The 20,568-nt window shown below is 53.4% G+C and overlaps 1 protein-coding gene across 1 annotated transcript; it reads left to right on the forward strand.

Annotated features, from left to right (window-relative positions):
• Window positions 1–9,301: 9,301 nt before the first annotated feature.
• AQP2 (aquaporin 2) lies at window positions 9,302–14,646 on the forward strand. Its single transcript, XM_030321625.1, has 4 exons — window positions 9,302–10,291; window positions 13,080–13,244; window positions 13,648–13,728; window positions 14,437–14,646. The coding sequence occupies exons 1-4, from the start codon at window positions 9,932–9,934 to the stop codon at window positions 14,644–14,646; spliced, it is 816 nt and encodes a 271-aa protein (XP_030177485.1). The 5' UTR covers window positions 9,302–9,931.
• The last annotated feature ends 5,922 nt before the right edge of the window (window positions 14,647–20,568 follow it).

Consider the following 20,568-nt stretch of genomic DNA (forward strand, 5'->3'; position numbering starts at 1 on the left):
TGGAAGACATAGTTAGTTTGGCTGAGTTAGAGGCTCTCCTGGGCCCTCCACCCAGGCCTGGGTGTCCTACATTCACAGCGTTCCTTTTAGGTTCTGGGGGCAAAGCTGGGGGCATCAGAGCCAGGCTGAGATGCTGTCCCAGGACCCTGCCTTCAGGGAGCATAGGGGAGAGGGGGGATAGGAACATACCAAACACTCAGGGTTCTGGGGCGTGGGGAGAGGGAGGCGGCCTTGATTAAGTCAAGGAAGGCTTCTTGGAGGAAGGTGAAGGGTGTGGGGCTGGGTTGGGATCCAGGAAGATCTGACTTAGCTACTTCCTAGCTGTTTTGACCTTGGGTAAACAGAACATTCTACAAACATTCTTTGGAGTGTCTACTACATGCCAATCACCTGCTAAGCATTGGGACTACAAAGGTCACTTTGATCCAGTTCCTGCCCTCAGAGCTTAGCCACTCAGCCCGGACAGCATGGTCTGTGCCGTCATAGAGGTGAGGCAGGGGGCTGTGGAGTAGGGACAGAGGAGGTGGTAGCCAGCTGAATGTCCTTGAGCCTCCCTTCCCCTCATCCTTAAAATGGGACGGGTACCCACTTCACCACATAGTTGAGATGACAGGTGGAGAGGAGTGTGAGCCTAGCACCTCACACAGTGGACGAGCAGGGCAGGTCTCCAGGAGAGTGTGACGCTGGCAGAGGCCGAGGGAAGGACAAGAAGGGGTGTAGCGCCAGGGTGGGAGGAAGGTAGGCGCGACGCCACGTGGGGAGGAGAGGGCCCCTGCACAGAATCTCAGCAGGGTCCCACAAGTCACCTGATTGCTGGAGCCCACGGATGCTGGAGGCAGGCACCCAGGAGCCAGGGTGGTTTAGCTGCAGCTGTTCTGAGTGGGGAGTCAAACAGGTTTGGGTGACCTTTACGAACAAGGTTGTGGGGCGCTGCCCGCCACCCTTCCCGCTTGTTGCCACCCCCTTCTCTGGTAATGACCCGGGCACGACCTGGCATCTGCAGCCCCTCGCTCGCCCTGTAGGGCAAAGATACCAGCTCTCCTGGCCAGCTGGCAGATACTGTCCCACTCTGCCCTCGAGCCCTGTGGGAGGGGCTTCCTGGGGTGGATGAAACCCAGGGAGCTGTGGGGCCACCGAGGCACCCTTTGAGGCCTCCAGCCTCCAGCCTCCCCCTCCCAGCTGGTTTCCCCTCTGCTAGCACCCACAGTGGCTCCCAGCTGCTCCGCCTGTAAAGGAGGCTGCCCTGGGCTTCTCCAGGTGGTGGAGCTGTATGGGACCCCATCAGTCAGCTTCTCCAACCCTCCCCTTCATTCAGAAACTCCTGCCTCAGCTTCCCCGGTGTTTGCTCGGTCTTTGTTGGACCCCAAGCAACTGGGAACTCACTACTTCACAAGGCAGGGTTATTAGGGAGGCCCCCCTGCCCCCAGCCCCTTACGCACACCTGATCCTTTTCAAATGAAGACAAACTTGTTCCTGACCTTTCCTCACCCCACCGGACACAAATGCACACACTCACTCTCTCTACCTAAGCTCTGAGCTCTCTCCTGAATCCGGTCCCTGAAGAACGCCATGTGGCTACAACAGAGAAGGTGCAGGACAGGCTTCAAGGGGGCTTGGAGGGACAAGAACTGATGGTTTTGCTCATTTATTCACTGGATGAGCATTAATTGAACACCTACAATGTGCCAGACCTTGCCCTAGCCACTGAGGGCACAACAGCGAGCAAACCCAGATATGGTCTGGGAACTCACAGTCTAGAGGAGGAGGCAGACACTGAGCAGATCATTATGAGCCTCTGATTGATACAAAAGGGCAGGGCACACCACTGGGTGGGTGGTCCTAGGAGTGTGTGCTCCTGGGGCTGTAGGAAGCTCCCCCAACGAGCAAGTGATTTTTTTTTTTTCAACGTTTATTTATTTTTGGGACAGAGAGAGACAGAGCATGAACGGGGGAGGGGCAGAGAGAGAGGGAGACACAGAATCGGAAACAGGCTCCAGGCTCCGAGCCATCAGCCCAGAGCCTGACGCGGGGCTCGAACTCACGGACCGCGAGATCGTGACCTGGCTGAAGTCGGACGCTTAACCGACTGCGCCACCCAGGCGCCCCAAGCAAGTGATTTTTGAGTCAGGATCAAAAGCAGTATTTTTCAAACTATGGGGGGCAACCCATGAGTGGGTCATGAAATCAATTTAGTAGTTGTGACCTAAATTGGCTTTTTAGTGAAATAGAAGAGAGGAGTTTAGAACCTCACAGTTAGGGGACGCCTGGGTGGCTCGGTCAGTTGAGCGTCCAATTCTTGGTTTCGGTTCGGGTCACGATCTCACGGTTAGTGAGACTGGGCCCCACGTCAGGCTCTGCCCTGACAGGGTGGAGCCTGCTTGGGATTCTCTCTCCACCTCTCTTTCTGCCCCTCCCCTGCTCACTTTCTCTCTCGAAATAAATAAACTAAAAAAAAATGTTCCTAACCTCACAGTTAGGAAATGCTGTTTAGGAAATGCTAGTTTTACTTACCTATAACCATATCTACATCTACATATCCATCGACCTATTGAGCTAATGTCTATGGGTTAGGATATTAAATGAGTGTCTTCCCGCAGGCCTCAGTCAAAAAGCCTGGCAAGTCCCCGGCCTGGAGTTTGAGGAAGAGTTAGCAGTGAGAAAACAGCGGTGGCACTTGTTCCGGGCTGAGGGAACAACACTCATCAGGGCCCAAAAGGAAGGAGTGTGGAAGGAGGACGTGTCAAGCCCAAGGTCCTGCCTTGTCCTGTGGGCAGTGGGGGGCTCTGGGAGGCTAGGTGAGTTCCGTCTTCCTTATCCCCATGCCCCAACCCACGGAAGGAGACAGACGACAGGGGGAAGCTGTCTTTGCATCTCCCCAGGAGCCGGGACCTGCAATCTTCCCTGCCCACCCCCCTTCCCCTGGGGGCCTTGGCAATCAGGACTGTCTGACCTTTGAGGTGGGGTTTGGAGGACAGAGTCAGCCGATCAATGGGATAAAAACCTGAATTTCTGAATCTGACAGATCTGTATCCATAGCTCATTTCCTCTACTTACCAGCCATATGAGTTCAGGCAACTTTTACAACCTCTCTGGGACTCAAGTGTCTTACTGTATAAAAATCGGGCTAGTATGACTCCTCCCCCAAATTCCTTGTAAAGGCTTAGTCTGAAACCCAGCTATCCTTGGGCCTTCAGTCCTCTGGGTTCCCCCTTTGCTTTCAATTTTTTTTTTTTTTCAACGTTTATTTATTTTTAGGACAGAGAGAGACAGAGCATGAACGGGGGAGGGGCAGAGAGAGAGGGAGACACAGAATCGGAAACAGGCTCCAGGCTCCGAGCCATCAGCCCAGAGCCTGACGCGGGGCTCGAACTCACGGACCGCGAGATCGTGACCTGGCTGAAGTCGGACGCTTAACCGACTGACTGCGCCACCCAGGCGCCCCTGCTTTCAAATAGAATAGGGTTGGGGCACCTGGGTGGCTCAGTCGGTTAAGCGTCAGACTTTGGCTCAGGTCATGATCTCATGGCTCGTGGGTTTGAGCCCCGCATCGGGCTCTCTGCTGTCAGTGCAGAGCTCGCTTCCGATCCTCTGTCCCCTCTCTCTCTACCCCTCCCCCGCTCACTGTCTCCCTCCCTCTCTCTCTCACAAATAAATAAATAACCATTTTTTAAAAATTCAAATAGGGGCGCCTGGGTGGCGCAGTCGGTTAAGCGTCCGACTTCAGCCAGGTCACGATCTCGCGGTCCGTGAGTTCGAGCCCCGCGTCGGGCTCTGGGCTGATGGCTCAGAGCCTGGAGCCCGTTTCAGATTCTGTGTCTCCCTCTCTCTCTGCCCCTCCCCCATTCATGCTCTGTCTCTCTCTGTCTCAAAAATAAATAAATTAAAAAAAAAATCAAATAGACTAGGGTTGCAGGGACACCTGGGTGGCTCAGTAGGTTAAGCATCTGACTTTTGATTTCAGCTCAGGTCATGATCTCACGGTTCGTGCGTTCGAGCACAGGCTCTGGGCTGACAGTGCAGAGCCTGCTTGGGATTCTCTCTGTCCCTCCCCTTCTCTCTCTCAACTCTCTCTCAAAATACATAAATAAACTTAAAAAAAAAAAAAAGAATAGGGTTGCCAGATTTAGCAAATAAAAATACCGGACACCCAGTTAAATTTCAATTATAAATTAACGAATAACTTTTGAGTATGAGTATGTCCTAAATATTGCCTGGGAATATACTTATGCTAAAAATGTATTTGTTACTTACCTGAAATTCAACCATACTCAGGCATTGTGTATTTTATCCGCAGCCCTACATGGAAATCCAATGGCTCACCCTCTGTCCCAGAACTGCACAGACCTGATGCCCCACAATACTCCCCAGGCCTCCTGAGGGGTTGAGCCCCAGTCTCCCACCTCTCCTGCCACTGCCCCTGGGGCTGCTCTCTTCACTCTGCCCCACTCCAGCTGACCATGGACCTGCCCTGTCCCTCCTCCCTTATTCCCTGAAGGTCTAGCCTCACAGGCTCGGAAGTGTGACCCACTTTTACAGACCTTGTAGGGGGAATGGAAGGCACAGAGCAGGAAACACACCTTATGTCAGCTGTCAGACAGCACCAGTCCTGAATTCTGTCCCTGTGCTCCACATGGGGCCTCCTCACAGGCCCTGCACCGCACAGGCTCCCTCTCCCCACCTCCGCCTTCCCAGGCTCTCAGCCCCTCCTTCAAGCCACCAGCAGATGATACACAAATCCTTGTTTCTTGATCACCCAGAGTCCTTTAGACTTCTTTTTCACCTCCTTCCCATCTTGATGGGTTCAGAAGGTGAGGTAGGGGTTCACTTTCACAATCAAAAAAGTCCTTTTGAAGCCAGACCCCTGGGGTTCTAACTCTGTGTCCACCCTTACTAGCTGTGTGACCTCAGGAAAATCACTTAACCTCTCTGCCTCATTGTCCTCATCTCTAAAAACTGGGATGATCATATTTAGCTCCTAGGATTGCTGTCAGGGTTAAGAGAGTTAACACTTATAGGAATGTTTAGAGCAGCACACAACAGAATGAGCACTAATATTTAACATTACAACTGCTGCATTTCGTCACTTCTAAGGTGTAACTTTTATCCTCATTTTAACGCCTCTTACAGTTGTGGTGTCTTACAGCAGCTGGGAATGGCTGGCACTGCCTATGCATATTTAAATTACTCAGGTGATCAGCCCAGGTCATGATCTCATGGTTAGAGTTTGAGCCCTGCACTGGGCTTTGTGCTGACAGCTCAGAGCCTGGAGGTGCTTTGGATTCTGTGTCTTCCTCTCTCTCTGCCCTTCCCCACCCTGTATCAAAAATAAGTAAACGTTAAAAAATAAAAATAATTAAATTGCTCAGGTGAGTCTTGTGCCTTCTCATTCCTAAAAACTTAAAATGTCTTTAAAAGGTTACGTTCTACAGCCGCTATGGAAAATAGTTTGAAGGATCTTCAAAACATTAAACGTAAAACTACCATATGATCCAGCAGTTCTACTTCTGAGAATATATCCAAAGGAAACAAAACCCTTAACTCATAAAGATTTTACCTCCATGTTCACTCCAGCATGATTCACAATAGCCAAGACATGGAAACAACCTAAGTGTCCATCAATGGATGAATGGATAAACAAGGCTGATATATAGATACACACACACACACACACACACGCACACACGCACATACATACATACCTATATATACACATACAAATACACACACTCATATATATACACATACACACAATGGAATATTATTCAGCCGTAAAAATGAGGAAATCCTGCCATTCGCGACAACATGGATCTCAGTTGAAGACATTATATTAAGTGAAATAAGTCAGAGAAAGGCAAATATTGTATGATCTCACTTATATGCGGAATCTACAACAAAAACACAAAACTCATAGAAAAAGAGATCAGAGTTGTGGTTCCCAGCGTGGAGGAGCAGGGGGGAGGAGGAGCCGGAGGGAGGTGGTCAAAGGCACAAACTCCCAGTTATAAGATAAATAGGACGGAAGGCACAATGTGATGACTACGGCCGGCACTGCCGCACAGTACATAGGAGAGTTGTTGAGTGTAAATCCTGGGAGTTCTCGTTACAAGGAAATACTTTTCCTCTTTCTGTTTCTTTTTACTGTACCTATATGAGAAGGTGGATATTGGCTGAATCTATTGTGGTAATCATTTCACAATATGCATCAATCAAACCATCAAGCTGTGCACTTTAAACTTCTACAGTGATGTGGGTCAATTAATTCTCAGTAAAACTGGGGAAAGCAAGGTTACACTGTGGTTTAGCAGTTAAACAGAGTTATTGTGTATACAGTCAGACATGGAAACAGAAGAGCACAGCAAGAATTCGACATTAGTGAGGCAAGTGGTTATTACTCAAAGATGACCACCATTCCATATTTTCTTGCAAAACAACAGCCAGGTGTCTTAGGGGGCTCGGGAAAGGAAGAGTCCCAGGAGTAGATGTAACTGTGTTATGTTTGATCACTGAGACGAGGGCCAAGTGATTGCCAGTCACCTGTGAAGCAAGAAAAGGCCTGGACAAAGCTGCCGGAAGGAGTGTCTGAAGCTTGGGAAGAAATTCTGGACACAGTAGTGGACAGTCTTGTAAGAAATGGTACATCACTGTCCTCCTGATAGCACAGAAGGTGTTGTGTAAGAAAACATCAAGGACTCTGAATCAAAAAAGAAATTTAGGGGAGCACCTGGGTGGCTCAGGAGGTTAAGTGTCCGACTCTTGATCTCAGTTCAGGTCTTAATTTTTTTAATAAAATTTTTTTACTGTTTACCTTATTTATTTTTGACACACACACACTCGCACACACACAGAGTGTGAGTGGGGGAGGGGCAAAAAGAGGGAGACACAGAAGCAGACTCCAGGCTCTGAGCTGTCAGCACAGAGCTGGACACGGGGCTTGAACTCATAAACTGCAAGAGCATGACCTGAGCCAAAGTCGGATGCCTAACCAACTAAGCCACCCAGGCGCCCCTCAGCTCAGGTCTTGATCTCAGGGTCATGAGTTCAAGCCCCACATTGGGCTCCGTGCTGGGCATGAAGCCTACTTTAAAAAAAAAATCAAAAAGAAATTTAGGAAAGTTGGACTCTGAATGTGAAGACATTTGGGGACTGTTTTAGCCAACTTGTTTCACCTCTCATTTCCTTTTTGATACATGCATAAGAGTGATTTTGACTTAAAAAAAAAAAACACCTGATATCTAAACAAATCTGAAAGACTTCCTTCATTATATACAAAACAAAAATTGGTAAGAAAGCATTTGGGGGGGGCAGTTTCCCTCACTGCTTTTTTTTGAAAAATATTTTTTAAAGTTTATTTATCTTTTTGATAGCGCAAGCAGGGGAGGGGCGGGGGGGTGGACAGAGGATATGAAGTGAGCTCTGAGCTGACAGCAACGAGCCCAACATGGGGCTCGAACTCACAAACTGCAAGATCATGATCTGAGCCGAAGTCAGATGCTCAATCGACTGAGCCAGCCCGGGACCCCTTCTTTCACTGCTTTTGGAAATTATTTTTAACTGTGGCAAAATACACAGAACATAAACCTTCCCATTCCAACCATCTATAAGTGCCAGATAAGTGGTGTTAATACAGACACATTATTGGGCAAAGCATCACCACAATTCATTTCCAAGAAAGCATTTCTCTAATACTCATTAATGGTGCATCAGACAGCTGATGGCACCTTGGAGCTCATAAGACATGGAGTGGTGGTCACTGTAGACAAAATGCAGCCCTCCCCTGGGGGAGGTCTGCTGCCCACCAGGAACCACAGCTTGAACCGCCCCCTCCCCCACCGGCTTTGACAGGAACACCATCCCCCTCCCCAGCTCACAAGGAATGCACTGCACAAGTAGCCCAGTGGTGGTTGGCGCCCAGTCTTGGGCCCAGACCAGAACGGGAGCAAGTCTCAGTCTTTCTGGACTTCAGGTTCTAATGTGTAAAGTGAGATCCATAGGCTAGATGACCTCTACGATCCCACTGGGTTCCAACTTTATGAATGTGACTGAATGGCCACACACGCACACACACACACACACACACACACACACAATACCTACATACATGTACACACGTACATGAATACACACATGCACACATAAATACATACACACACCTACACACGTGTACATATATACACGGATATGCACACGGATATGCATACACACACATATAAACACACACGTGTGTATACCCACACATACACAAATTTGGTTGGGAATTAATGGATTTACAGAGAGAAATGCACCTCTTCTGCATTTCTGGGGAGGGAAGAGATTATCACTTGATTAGATGAGGGGAGGTCCTGCCCAGAATCAAGGGTCATCAGGCCACTCCTTCTCTCTGTCCCTCAAGATCATAAACACCTCGACCAAAGAGGAGAGACCAGAAGGGGCGCATGGTCCATCTAAGGGGCTCCAGCCTACATCTCCAATCCCTCCCAGACTTCTGTTCCTGGGACTGTGACCTGCCTGGGGACCCTCTGGACAGGAGGTAGAGCTGGGTCCGGAGCCAGTCTTCCTAACAGCACTCTGAGCCTAACCCTGCCTTTGGGTCCCCAGCAGAGGGAGCAGGGCCAGAGGGATTAGGGAAGAGCAGGGGAGTGGGCCCTGGGGACACCCAGACCTAAAAGTCTCCTAGATCCCAGGCCAGAGCAGCAGTGACGGTAGGAGGTGGCATTGCCCAGATGCTGGGTTGAGTGGGCACCGAAGCCAAAGAGTCGCTTATCGATCGTTGCAGCCTCCCTGAGCCTGCACAGCTCACTGCCCACAGAAACGTCCTGCCCATGTGGCTTGGGTGGCTCTGAGCTCCAGGGGGTGCCTACAACCTGTCACAGCTTCTGGGACCCTGCCATGTGAGTTTTGGGAGACCTGTTCTCCTCCTCAGAGTCTAAATAATGCTCTGAATAATACCTGATATTCACTGACAGCTTACCGTGGGCCAGGGCAGCTCTGAGCACTTCACATTATTTCACTTAATCCAAACCCCAACCCCGTGTAAGTTTATTACTCCTTGTTCACAGAGATGGACAAGAAAGGGTAAATCACAAAGATGGGGCAGGGTGATGCTGGAATGGAAGCCCAAAGCTTCCTCGGTCAACCCCAGGTTGACCCCAGTCCCCAGGGCCAGGGTCCTAATGCCACTGAAACCACTCCCTGCCTCTAGGCTATGGGAGCTGCTCTTTGGCTGGGGTTCGGGGGAGCAGGTAAAGCTTAATAACTTACGGGTAATTGACTGCAAGAAAGCAAGCACAGAAGAGACAAAACCTTTATGCCTTGGAAGGTTCATGTCACAAGCCAACCAGTTGTTTTCCATCCCCTTCAAGAGGGAATAATTGGAGTTTAACGACAGGAAGGACTTCCCAATCACGAGAAGGGGTAGCACTGACATCCTCTCTCATGGTCAGTTTTGGGAGAGGTGTTGTCCCTGCCTTGACCAACAGTTTGGGTCAGAGGGAGGGGGTTGGGCACAAGCCCCTGAGAGAATCCCCATTCACAGACCCGGTGGGGGTAGGGGAGGCCCTGGGGCAGCAGCCCTGGGGTAACCAGGGAACAAACACGGAAAAACCAGGGGACGTCAGTCCTTATCTGGAGTTCATTAATGGGGAACATTATTCAGCTGTGAAGGCCAAGATGGGGTGATAGGCATGTGGGTGGGCAGGGGTGGGGAGTGGGGGCAGGAGGCAGCCACAGCAGAGACAAGGTAATGGCCCAAACTCCACCTCTACCCCACGTGTCCGAATCCAGGATGGAAGAACTATAAATGCCCACAGCCCAGCCTCCCCAGAGACCCTGAGGGAGCAAGAGAGTGAGCGAGAGAGGGAAAGCACGCGAGAGAGCACTCCACAAGCTTCCTTCCACTCCAACTACTGGGCCAGCCCCTGGAAGGCCTCACAGCATGTGGGAACTCCGGTCCATAGCCTTCTCCAGGGCGGTGTTTGCAGAGTTCCTGGCCACACTCCTCTTCGTCTTCTTTGGCCTCGGCTCGGCCCTCAACTGGCCAAAGGCTCTGCCCTCTGTGCTGCAGATCGCCATGGCCTTCGGCCTGGGTATCGGCACACTGGTGCAGGCTCTGGGCCACGTCAGTGGGGCTCACATCAATCCTGCCGTGACTGTGGCCTGCCTAGTAGGCTGCCACGTCTCCTTTCTCCGAGCTGCCTTCTACGTGGCCGCCCAGCTGCTGGGGGCTGTGGCAGGGGCTGCTCTGCTCCATGAGATTACGCCACCAGACATCCGAGGGGACCTGGCTGTTAATGCAGTGAGTAGCCAGAACTTCACCCCTTCCGTAAGGGGCAGACCCTGGGGAGTCCCTCGTACAGGGTGAGATGGGAGGGACCAGATCTGGGTGAAGGTCTGGGTCGGGGGAGAGAGAGATGGAGGGAGGGAGGGAGAGATGCTGGAGCCAGAAACACCGGTGTCATAAGGGAGTCAGGGTGGAAGGAGGAGTAAGTTCAGAGCAGAGGCAGGATACAGGCAGGGTCTGCCGGCACCTTCTGCCCCGAGCCTCACCGAGGAAGAGAGCATCAGGGTTTCTGTTGACTCGATGCCTGCAATACAGTGAGGGCTGGGCTAGAACTCAGCAGAAGACGAGGTCCCAAAGCGGCTGTGCTTTCTGAACCGGGAGGAACCTCGGAGCGCTAGTCCTAAGGGTCTTCTTGAGGGAAGAAGGACCCGATGTTTCTTCGGCATCTACCGTGCGTGAGCTTCACGGCAGGTACTCCTCACAGGCCACATGGTGACACCTCACAACAGCCCTGCAAGGTAGGGATGCATACATCTGTGGCTTAAAGATGTGGAAACCGAGGTTCAGAAAGGGGGGAGTGTCAGAGCCAGCCTTCAAACCCAGACTGAGCCATCAGCTGAGACTTATTTAGCAAACAGGGAAACTGAGGCTCAGAGAAGGAAAAGGTGGGCCAAAAGTTTGTCAGTACCAGGGAAAGTACAGAAGTCAAGGGAAGGCTAAAGGGGCAAGGTCTCTCCAGACCCCGGAGAAGGTCCCCAGAGCCCGTGACTAATTGCTGATTACACAAACAGTGGTTATTTGGACACCTTAGGCACTTTGGGAGCTCAGGGGGAAGCCACAATCCCTCCCCCTCCACGTTCCCGCCCTCCGCCTCTCCTAGGTCTGTGCAGCGTCCCGGCATCTGAGGCCACAGGTGGGGGGGGCATAGTCTATGTCCCCTCAATACACTTGTTGCTCCACGCACCCCCCCCCCCATCCCCAGCCAGGGCAGCAAGTGCCTCTTTCGTGCCTCAATCTCTGGCCTTTCTTGGCCTGCTCTATCCCTGGGCCACTGGATAAAAGCTGTGATGTCTCCGAAGGGTCCTCCACAGTCTCCGTGGCCACCGCCTCCTTTGCACAGGTGGCCCCTTCTCATGCAAGGGGAAGAGGTGACCCAGTTGGGGAATTTCTTTCTTCTTCAAAATGGAAAATATGATGAGGCTGGGGGCTCAGGGATGAGAAAAGGTCTGGGGAGGATCCCCCAAGTCACTGCTCAGCATTAACATCTTGAGGAACTAGGGCGAACCCTGCCTGGCTGGAATGGGGCAGCAGTGGGGCTGGGTCGGCCTCAGGCTAGAGAGCTAGATGACCCCCAAGGCTGTTCCAGGTGTCCTCGGAGGTCACTGGACAGGCCAGCTAGCCACCAGGAAGACATCACTGATGTGAACCTCTCCTATGCCAGGCCGGATATCACCTACCTCTTGGTACAACGCTGTAAAATGAATTCTGTGATACCTCTACCCCAATTAGTAAGCTGAGGCTCAGCATTCAGTGACTCAAATCACAGAACAAGCTGGTGTCAGCACCTACAAGTGGACACAGAGCTGTCTGACACCAAAGCCACGTCCACACCTCTCCCTCAGAAAAGCTATTTAACAGTGAGAATGGGGCTGGGGCTCTGCCCTTGTCATTTCCAGTCCTCGCACAGTCCTCCAGAATCTGTTTTGTTATCCCATTTGACAGAAGGATGAACTGAGGCCGAAGGAAGTAGAGTCCTATGGCAAGTCACAGGCATCCAAAGTATCTGCCTTTGAAGCTCTTTTCGCTGGCCCCCACTAGAGGCTCTAACATTGGACGACACAGAGGGGACTGAGGTTAGACCCTAGAGACCCAAGGGGGCCGGCCCAATGGCTAGGGCCCAGGGGTGGAGGTTCAGGGCCCGGAGAGGGAGCGTGGGAGCTAAGAGCTGTCACAGTGCCAACAGGTGCAGTGCCCAGTGCTCTAAGGCAGGGTGTAGGACAGGATGACGAAACCAAGGGAGAAATCCAGTGCTGGGTGCGGCCCGGTTATGAAATTGCCTCTTTGCTCAGCCCTAAGTTCTCTCATTACCCAAGGCAGGGTCTACTGGGACCGTGGGCTCCCCACATGGGTGTGGAGGCATCATAGCATAGGGCACCAGCGCCCCCACCCCACCCTCCACAGAATGTGCAGGAAACAAATCCACGGGGCAAAACTGAGGTCTGAAACGCAGTGTGAAGCAGGCAAGATCAAGGGGAACAGGCAAGGTTAAAGGAAAGAGTTGTACCCTGGGCTCACGGGGTGAGGGGACGCCCTAGAACCATCCCCAGACCCAAGTCCCAAGACCCTTGCTGGGGGCCCTGTGCAGGAAGAAAGACGACAGACCTCTTGTTACACCCAGTATCTTAATGTCCTAGAGAGCAAGGAAGGCCCTTCTGTTACCTGCCCTGAAGCTTCCCACTGCAGTCAAAACCTCTTCCCTGTTGTTCAGGAAACAAATTTGAGACCTCAGCATCCTTTTCCTCTCACATCAGGCACACGACCACAGTCCCTAAATCCAACGGGTATGGAGTCAGTTTTCTACCTCTGGCCTGGGGACCACAAGCCAGCCTGGGATCCATCCCCCTGCCTTTGGGCCACAGTCCAGGAAAAAGCCATCATTCATTTGGGCTAAGGTGGCTGATAAGCCCAGGTGTTCCAGCCCCAGTCCAGAAGCCTCTCTGGAGCCTCGACTGCAGATGGGCAGGAGGAGGGAGCCAGAGTGGGGAGCCTGCTCAGCGCTCCCTTCCCCCCTCTCTTTCCCCAGCTCAACAACAACACGACAGCTGGCCAGGCCGTTACCGTGGAGCTTTTCCTGACCCTGCAGCTGGTGCTCTGCATCTTTGCTTCCACAGACGAGCGTCGCGGAGACAACCTGGGCACGCCTGCCCTCTCCATCGGTTTCTCTGTGACCCTGGGCCACCTCCTTGGGGTAGGTCATGGCCACTGCTTCTAGCCTCCCTGGAGGGACAGACATACAGACCTTCCCCCAAAGAAGCAGACACACAGACCACTCTGGAGATAGACACACAGAACCCCCCCCAAAGTGACAGACACAAAGACCCCCCCAGAGGGACTGATACACAGAACTCCCCAGAGGGACGGGCACGTGGCCACATCTCAGAAGCTTCGACTCCCAGACACCCCAAAGGAACAGGTCTCACTCTGGCCTCCAATGAATACAGAGCTCTGTAAATACATGGACTAATTGCCCATCCCGAGGGGGGGGTTCCCTTTCGAGCGAGGCCAAGCACTGCAGAGGGGCGCGAGGACTCCCTGCACCACCCCCATCCTCTCCCTTTCCTTTCTTCTCTGACCCCTGCCTCCCATTGTAGATCTACTACACTGGCTGCTCCATGAATCCCGCCCGCTCCCTGGCTCCTGCTGTTGTCACCGGCAAGTTTGATGACCACTGGGTAATGGCCGAAACCTCCCTCCCTGCCTCCCTTTCCCGAAGAACCCCATCTCAGCAAGGGCTGGAATAGAGTGGGCTCACAGCTCAGTAAACCCTTCCCACGCCTCCCCTCCTCCCCGGGGGAGCAGTGGGTTCCTCCCTCCGGTGTGATGCCCAAGACTTAGTTTCCACATCTGCAGGTGAGGATAGCAGCAGTTGTTAACCTCATGGGCTTTTGGGAAGAGTTAAGCGAAGTTACTTAAGTGAGGTGTGAAACAGCTCCGCACAGGGCACCGCAAGCTCCACAAGTGGTCATACTGATACCAGCTACACACGTGTATTTTTATTATTTAGGCTTACCTAGGGCTAGTATGTGCCAGGCCTCGTTCTAGGTGCTTTGCAAATACTAACTGCTCTAGTTTTCACGGCCACCCTAGGAGGTAGGCATTCTTACCATGCATGGAAACTGAGGCACACACAGTCTGCTTGGAATTCGCACCTCGAACCTCCCCCTGAGCCGTCCTCCCCAACAGCTGCTGCCGTCATTACCAAGCCAATCCGCCGGTGACTGCATTGATCGCGCGGGAGACACCCCCCCCACCACACACACCTTTCAACACGAAGTTGGGGTGGGGAGCGCGTCTCGAGGCTGAAGGGCGCGGCGGAGTCGGGGCTCGGCCCCATCGTGCCCACCGTCCCCCGCGCCGACCGTCCTCTCTGCCCGCCCCAGGTCTTCTGGATCGGACCCCTGGTGGGCGCCATCCTGGGCTCCCTGCTCTACAACTACGTCCTGTTCCCGCCGGCCAAGAGCCTGGCGGAGCGCCTGGCCGTGCTCAAGGGGCTGGAGCCCGACGCCGACTGGGAGGAGCGCGAGGTGCGGCGGCGGCAGTCGGTGGAGCTGCACTCGCCGCAGAGCCTCCCGCGGGGCAGCAAGGCCTGAGCGCGCCGCCCGCCCGGCCCCGAGGCACCCCCGCCCCCGGCTCGGGGGAGCGCCGAGTGACTGCCTGCGGGCCGCCCGCCCCGCCCCGCCCCTCCTCTCCCCAGGTCCGCAGCCGGCCCCGGTACCGAGCAGCCGCTGCTGGGGCTGCGGGGTGGCGGTGAGCCCGGCAGCCTTCCCCCCCCCCCCACCCCCAACGCCTGTCCCCAGGCTGCAGGCAGCGAGCAGTCGACCCTCTGGCCCCTTGCAGGGAGCTGGACGCTTGGGGAGGGAAGGCCAGTAGGCAAAGGGAGGCTGTGGAGGGGCCGACTCGGGTACTGCTGGGGAGGCGGGTCTGGGAATGGCGCGTCAGGTCTTGCTAGTGGGCAAGTGTGAGTGCCTCTCTGTCCCCAAGTGCACGGTTGTGTACGCTCCTGAGTGTGAGCGGCTGTGCCTGTGTTGGTGCAAGTGTACTGGGTGGCAACCTCTCACTCCCCTCTGGACCCCTTCCTCCCCCACCCGCAATAAATCCACTTCTTCTGCAGTCTGATCACCCGCAGGAGCTCTAAGAGAGTGCTCCCCAGGAGAAGGGAAGGGGAAGGTCCAGAGGCCACTGTAAGAGGGCTGAAGGGAGGGGAGGGCCCTGGTTGCCAACCCCTACCCTGCCTCTCGTGGAAAATTCCCCTGGGCTGCAGCGCTGGGCCCCAAGATTTGCCAACATCCACTGCTAGAGACAGAGAAATATCAACCAGAGAATGGCTCCCCTAGAAGTGGCCTCTGGAAAAAGGCAGGGTTGGGTGGCCAAGGATGGCCCGAGGGAAGACCTCTTCGGAGAAGGAAGTGGGCGTATGTGTGCGCATGCCTGTATGTGTGTGTACATCCCCCACATGCGTGCATGAGACCCGCATCTCCAGGGGTCTCCAGCCCGGGAGATTAGCCTGTGGCAGAGAAAACAAAAGCCCTCTGTGGGCCCCTGGCCTTTGTCTTGGGGAGAGGAGATTTGCAACCAGACACTTGGTGAAAGGAGACACTGTTTCGCAAGTGAGCCCTCTCTCCCAACACGCTTGCTCCTCAATGGCTGGCTGGGCAAGGCATTCAGGCCCCAGACCACAGGCGCCCTCCCCAGGCACTGCTCTTCCTCCCCAGGAACCTCTCTTCTCTTCCCCCCCCCCCTCAAGTTTCCACCATAGGACAGTTACTGGGGGGAGAGCAGCCTAGCACTGACAGGACCACGGAAGGGAAATGACCTGTCCAGGCAGAGATGGGTCTGTGTCTAGAGCCTGGGCTTCTAAATTTCCAGGCCAGTGCAATGGTTCTCAAATGAGATTAACTGGGATTAAGTGAGATGATGCATGTAAAGATGCTGTGTGAACTGTAATTCCTCATACCATTAGCACGCATTATTGAGATTATTTCATTATTTCCGCTTCCTGCGGGGAGAATACGGAAGGGGCCCGATCCTCGGCCTCTTTTACCTTCTTTAGTTGGCGGTCAGTGCCAAGGAAAGCCCTGGGAGCCCAGGCAGAAGGAGGTGGGCTTGGGGCTGGCCCCCTCCCCGTCCAGCCTCTTAACCTCTCCTGACCCTGAGCACCCCCTGCCTGTTCTCCCATTTTCTTCCTTCCACCACTCAGTCCATCCATTCTCTCCCTCCCTCTCCAGCCTGCTGCAAAGCTAACCTAAGAGTCGCATCTTCAGCCCCCTTTTCCATGCACTGTTGCCTCCATGCTTTCAAGGCTTTTATCTGTGTCTGTCCCACAGGGCACCAAGCACCCACTGTGCACCAGAGTCTCCAGCCCCTTCCTGACCTCCACTCCCTTCTGAGATGGACTGGGTATGAGGAACATCTGTGTGACTGTGACCACATCCTCATCTATGCTTTTCTTTCTCTTTTCCTCGACCAAAGCTCCCTTTGGGGTCACAAAAAGGCTGCCCTGGGCCACAGGTGCTATGAAGATGATTGTTCCAAACCCCAGACAGCTGGTGACAGCCACCTGGCTCACTACTCACTACCAGGGGAGGGGTTATATCAGAGACTAAAGAGCTAACCTCCAGGGCTGTACTCGTGGTAGCTGAGTGTCCTTGCTCTGGACATTCAAAGGCAGTAAGGCACTGAGCTGTGAGCCAAGCCTGAACGTGTCTCGGGCACCTCATCCCCACTCTACCTCACCCCAGCAGATCCCCCCTGAAGTTGCCAAGAATTTCTATGTCTATTCCACTTCCTGGATTGCACCTCCCCTAGAGCCAGATGTGACATCCCCACAAATTCCTGTCCTGATTGCTCAGATCGGGGTCACTAAGGTCAGAGGTCGAAGCAGGACTCAAAGTGATGAGGATGGAGGGGACCCGATGCCAACTGACCATCTCCTGTGTCCCAACCAGTGTGTTGGGTGTTTTATATGCACTGGCTCATCTAGTCCTCTTAAAACTTCAGGTGGGTTAGAGAAGGACAATGACTTCCAGCTACGCGGGCTTTTAACATTTCCGGCACAATCCCTATCATCTCCTGTGATTATCTCCCAACCCTGTGAGACAGGCGGAACAAATATCGTTCTTCCTATTCTATAGATTAAGGAACTGCATTTCAGAGACTGGTCTAAAGTCACACAGCTGAATGTAGTGGAGCCAAGGCTTGAGCTCAGGCCTTCTTATTCAAAAGCCCATGGTCTGTCCCTGCAGAACTCACAGGAGACCAGGTCTGGTCTGAGGCAAGTCCTGGTTCCCTCTTGGGAGCCCCTGAGCCTGTCCAAGCCCAGCCCTCTGTCTTGTGATGGACATGATCTCTTGGGGATGGCCACAGCAGGGTAGGGAGTAAAGGACAAAGAACACCAGGCTGGTTTCTGCCCTTGAAAAGCTCCCAGGCCGGAGGAGGATGGAGGTCAGACACACTCAGAACCAGACAGAGGCAGGGCACCATGGAGGCAGGTGGCTAGGCTTCCAGGTCCTCGAGCTGGGGACAGAGGGCTTTGAGCTAAAGGGAAAAGGTGGCTGACCACCAGGTCCCAGAAGCACCCATTCCCACATCCTCACTGTGCCTGCAAAATGTTGCCTTGACGTTGTCTTGTATCTTTAAGCTGTGATTCTGTATATATGCAGTGCCTCCCAGGCAAGACTGTAAGCCCTTTGGGGGCAGGGCTCCTTCCGGCTCTTGGATGGTATTCTCCTATCTATCTTCCTTCCTCTGTCTTGTCTGGCACAGTGCACTGTAAATAGTAAGCACTCAATAAATGCTCATTTGCCAATAAGTGCTATTTCTTCCACAACTTAGAAATGGTCAATATCGTCCAAAGTGCCAGAAGACAGACTGGCGTCTCTCACGTGTCATGAGCTCCCCAGAGCTGCTGTTAGGTATGGTCCAGAAGGAATTTCAATGCTGAATAAGCAACTCAACTGAGGTAGCCTGTGGTGGCAAATTCCCACAGCCAACCTGGCCAAAATGGGCACCCTGGGCTTTGTGACCCAGGTGGCACCATGGAGAGAGCACCGAGATACGGGCAGACTGTGTGTCCTTCAGAGAGAGCAAAGAACGGTCCCTTTTGGTCCCCTCGTGCTGGCTGTAGCATCGTGTCGGAAAGTCAGGACAGGGAGCTCCATGGTCTGGGACAACACCTAATACTCAACATGTCCGAAACTGACCTGCTCTGCTCCCCAGACCTCCTCCTCTCACCGTCCTCCCCATCTCAACGGATACATCTCTGTCTTTGAGCTGCACAGGCCAAAAAGCTCCAGTCACCTTGACTCCTTGTTCTCATATGCCACACGGGCTCCATCAGGGGATCCAGTCAGTGCTGCCTTTTTGAGGGATCCAGAATCCCATCACTTGCCTTCAATACCTCCACTCAGGTCCAGGGCACTGTCACCTCTCCCTGGATAGGAGCCTACCTGCTTTTATTCCTGTCCCTCTGGTCTCTTCTCAACACAACAGCAAAGGAGTTGCTGTTAAAAAAAAAAAAAGTTAAAAAACTTTGTCAGACCACCTGGGTGGCTCAGTCAGCTAGGCGTCCGACTTCAGCTCAGGTCATGATCTCACAGTTCGTGAGTTCGAGCCCCACATGGGACTCTGCACTGATGATGCAAAGCCTGCTTCAGGTCCTTTGTCTCCCTCCCTCTCTCTCTGCCCCTCCCCTGCTCCCTCTCTCTCTCTTAGAAATAAACATTAAAAAAAAAAAACAAAACACACACACACTTTGTCAGACCATACCAGTCCTCAGCTCAGTGACTTCTTCCTTCTCTCCAGTGAAGCCTGCAGGCCTTTTGGTGGTGCACGGGTCTGCCCCCCTCCGCCACCTCTGTCTTCACCTCCTTATGCTCTTCCGGTGTTCTCTCTGCTCCAGTAACCCTGGCTGTTCCCTCTGCCTGGAATGTTCTTCTCCCAGATATATGCCTGGATCTCCCCCTCTCCTCTTTCAAGTGCTTGCTCAGATGTCAGCCTCTCAATAAGACCTACACTGACACCCCACTGAAAATTTCAAGAAACCTTCACTCCCTGCCCAGCCCCCTTACCATATTCTTTGCTTCCATAGCACTTACCAGATTCTATCACACTATCTAATTTACATGTGTCCATTGTTTATCGTCTGTCTCCTTTCACTAGAATGTTCGCTCCCGCAGGCAGTCAGGTAGTCTGCTAGCTCATGGCTATACCCCCAGTGCTTAGAACAGTGCCTGCTAAACAGCGACTGCTCAATAAGCCCTTGTGGAATGAATGAATGATTCTTCTCAACGCTGGGGAGTGGGTGGGGCCCCAGGGGCATATCTGCTGCCAGTTACCCTACCATTTCTACCTGTTCCAGGGAATACAGGGGTCCCTATATCGGGAGAGGAGGGAAGGGGGCTCTCCCTGAGAGATTCTAACTCTCCCTGCCGCACACGGGGAGATCTATTTCCCAGCCCAGAGAGGTCGCGGAAAGCATCCCTCTGGGGCTGGCAAGGCAGGGCCCAAGTTCTCAGGGCAAAGACAATTCCAGGACCTAGTAGCTGTAGTAGTTTCTCGTGACAACCTTGGAACAGAGCAACCCTGATGTTTGGAGAGAGATGGACGGACCTCAGGCACAGGCCTTGGAAACGTGACCAGTTGTGCCCTCTGAGGCCTGGGGTGGGGGGTGGGGGGTCATCAGGGTCATTTTTCCAGTCTGGGACAGGCCTGCCCTCAGCCCCAAACCCAGGTGAAAATCCAGGGCACAGCTGTCTCTTCCAGGGGCAGGGCTCCAGGACGCATGGCAGAAAGGACAGACAGACCTCTGCCTTCAGAGGAGAGAAGTGGAGGAGGAGCTGCTCTGGGAGGAAACACGGAAATGAGGAGGAACAATAGCGGGGTTTCTTTGGTCCCTGTTTTCTTTGGCCTCTTAGCTGCCACGGAGCCCAGAGCCCGCTCCTCCAGGTCTTTGGCTTTCCTCCGGGCCCCTCCCCCTCGTCCCCGCTGGACAGACTACCAGAAGGGTACCTGTTTTCTCCTTCTGCTGCACCCTCTGCATAGCTCCACACGGAGCCCTCGGGGGACTTGGAAAATTATAGTCACATACACACACAACATGAGGAAACTCTACTGAGCCTTACTCAGTACCGGGCACTGGGCTGAGTGCTTCCCAAGGACGCCTGGTAGTAGCAGATGGTGGAGTCTTTAGTGGAACTCCTCTCCAGGGATCCTGGGGGTGGGCCCTTGTCCCTCCTCCAAACCCTGGAGGGCCCTCCAGCCTCATTCCCTACGTGCCTAACACGAGACTGGGAAGGGGGAGGGGTGAGAGGGCCGGTGGAGAGCAGCTGGGAGCTCAGGGAGAAGGGATAAGGACAGGAGGAGGGGGTGGGAGCTGGAAGAAAGTGTCACCCAGTCCAGGGATGGGAGGGCTGGAAAAGACCACACGTAATAGAGATGGACATGGAAATTGAGGTAGAGACAGAAACAAAGAAAGTCACAAATTAAAAGGCAAAGGAAAATGAAACAGAGGAGAT

The sequence above is a fragment of the Lynx canadensis genome, chromosome B4, assembly GCF_007474595.2.
Source record: "Lynx canadensis isolate LIC74 chromosome B4, mLynCan4.pri.v2, whole genome shotgun sequence".
Taxonomy (NCBI): Eukaryota; Metazoa; Chordata; class Mammalia; order Carnivora; family Felidae; genus Lynx; species Lynx canadensis.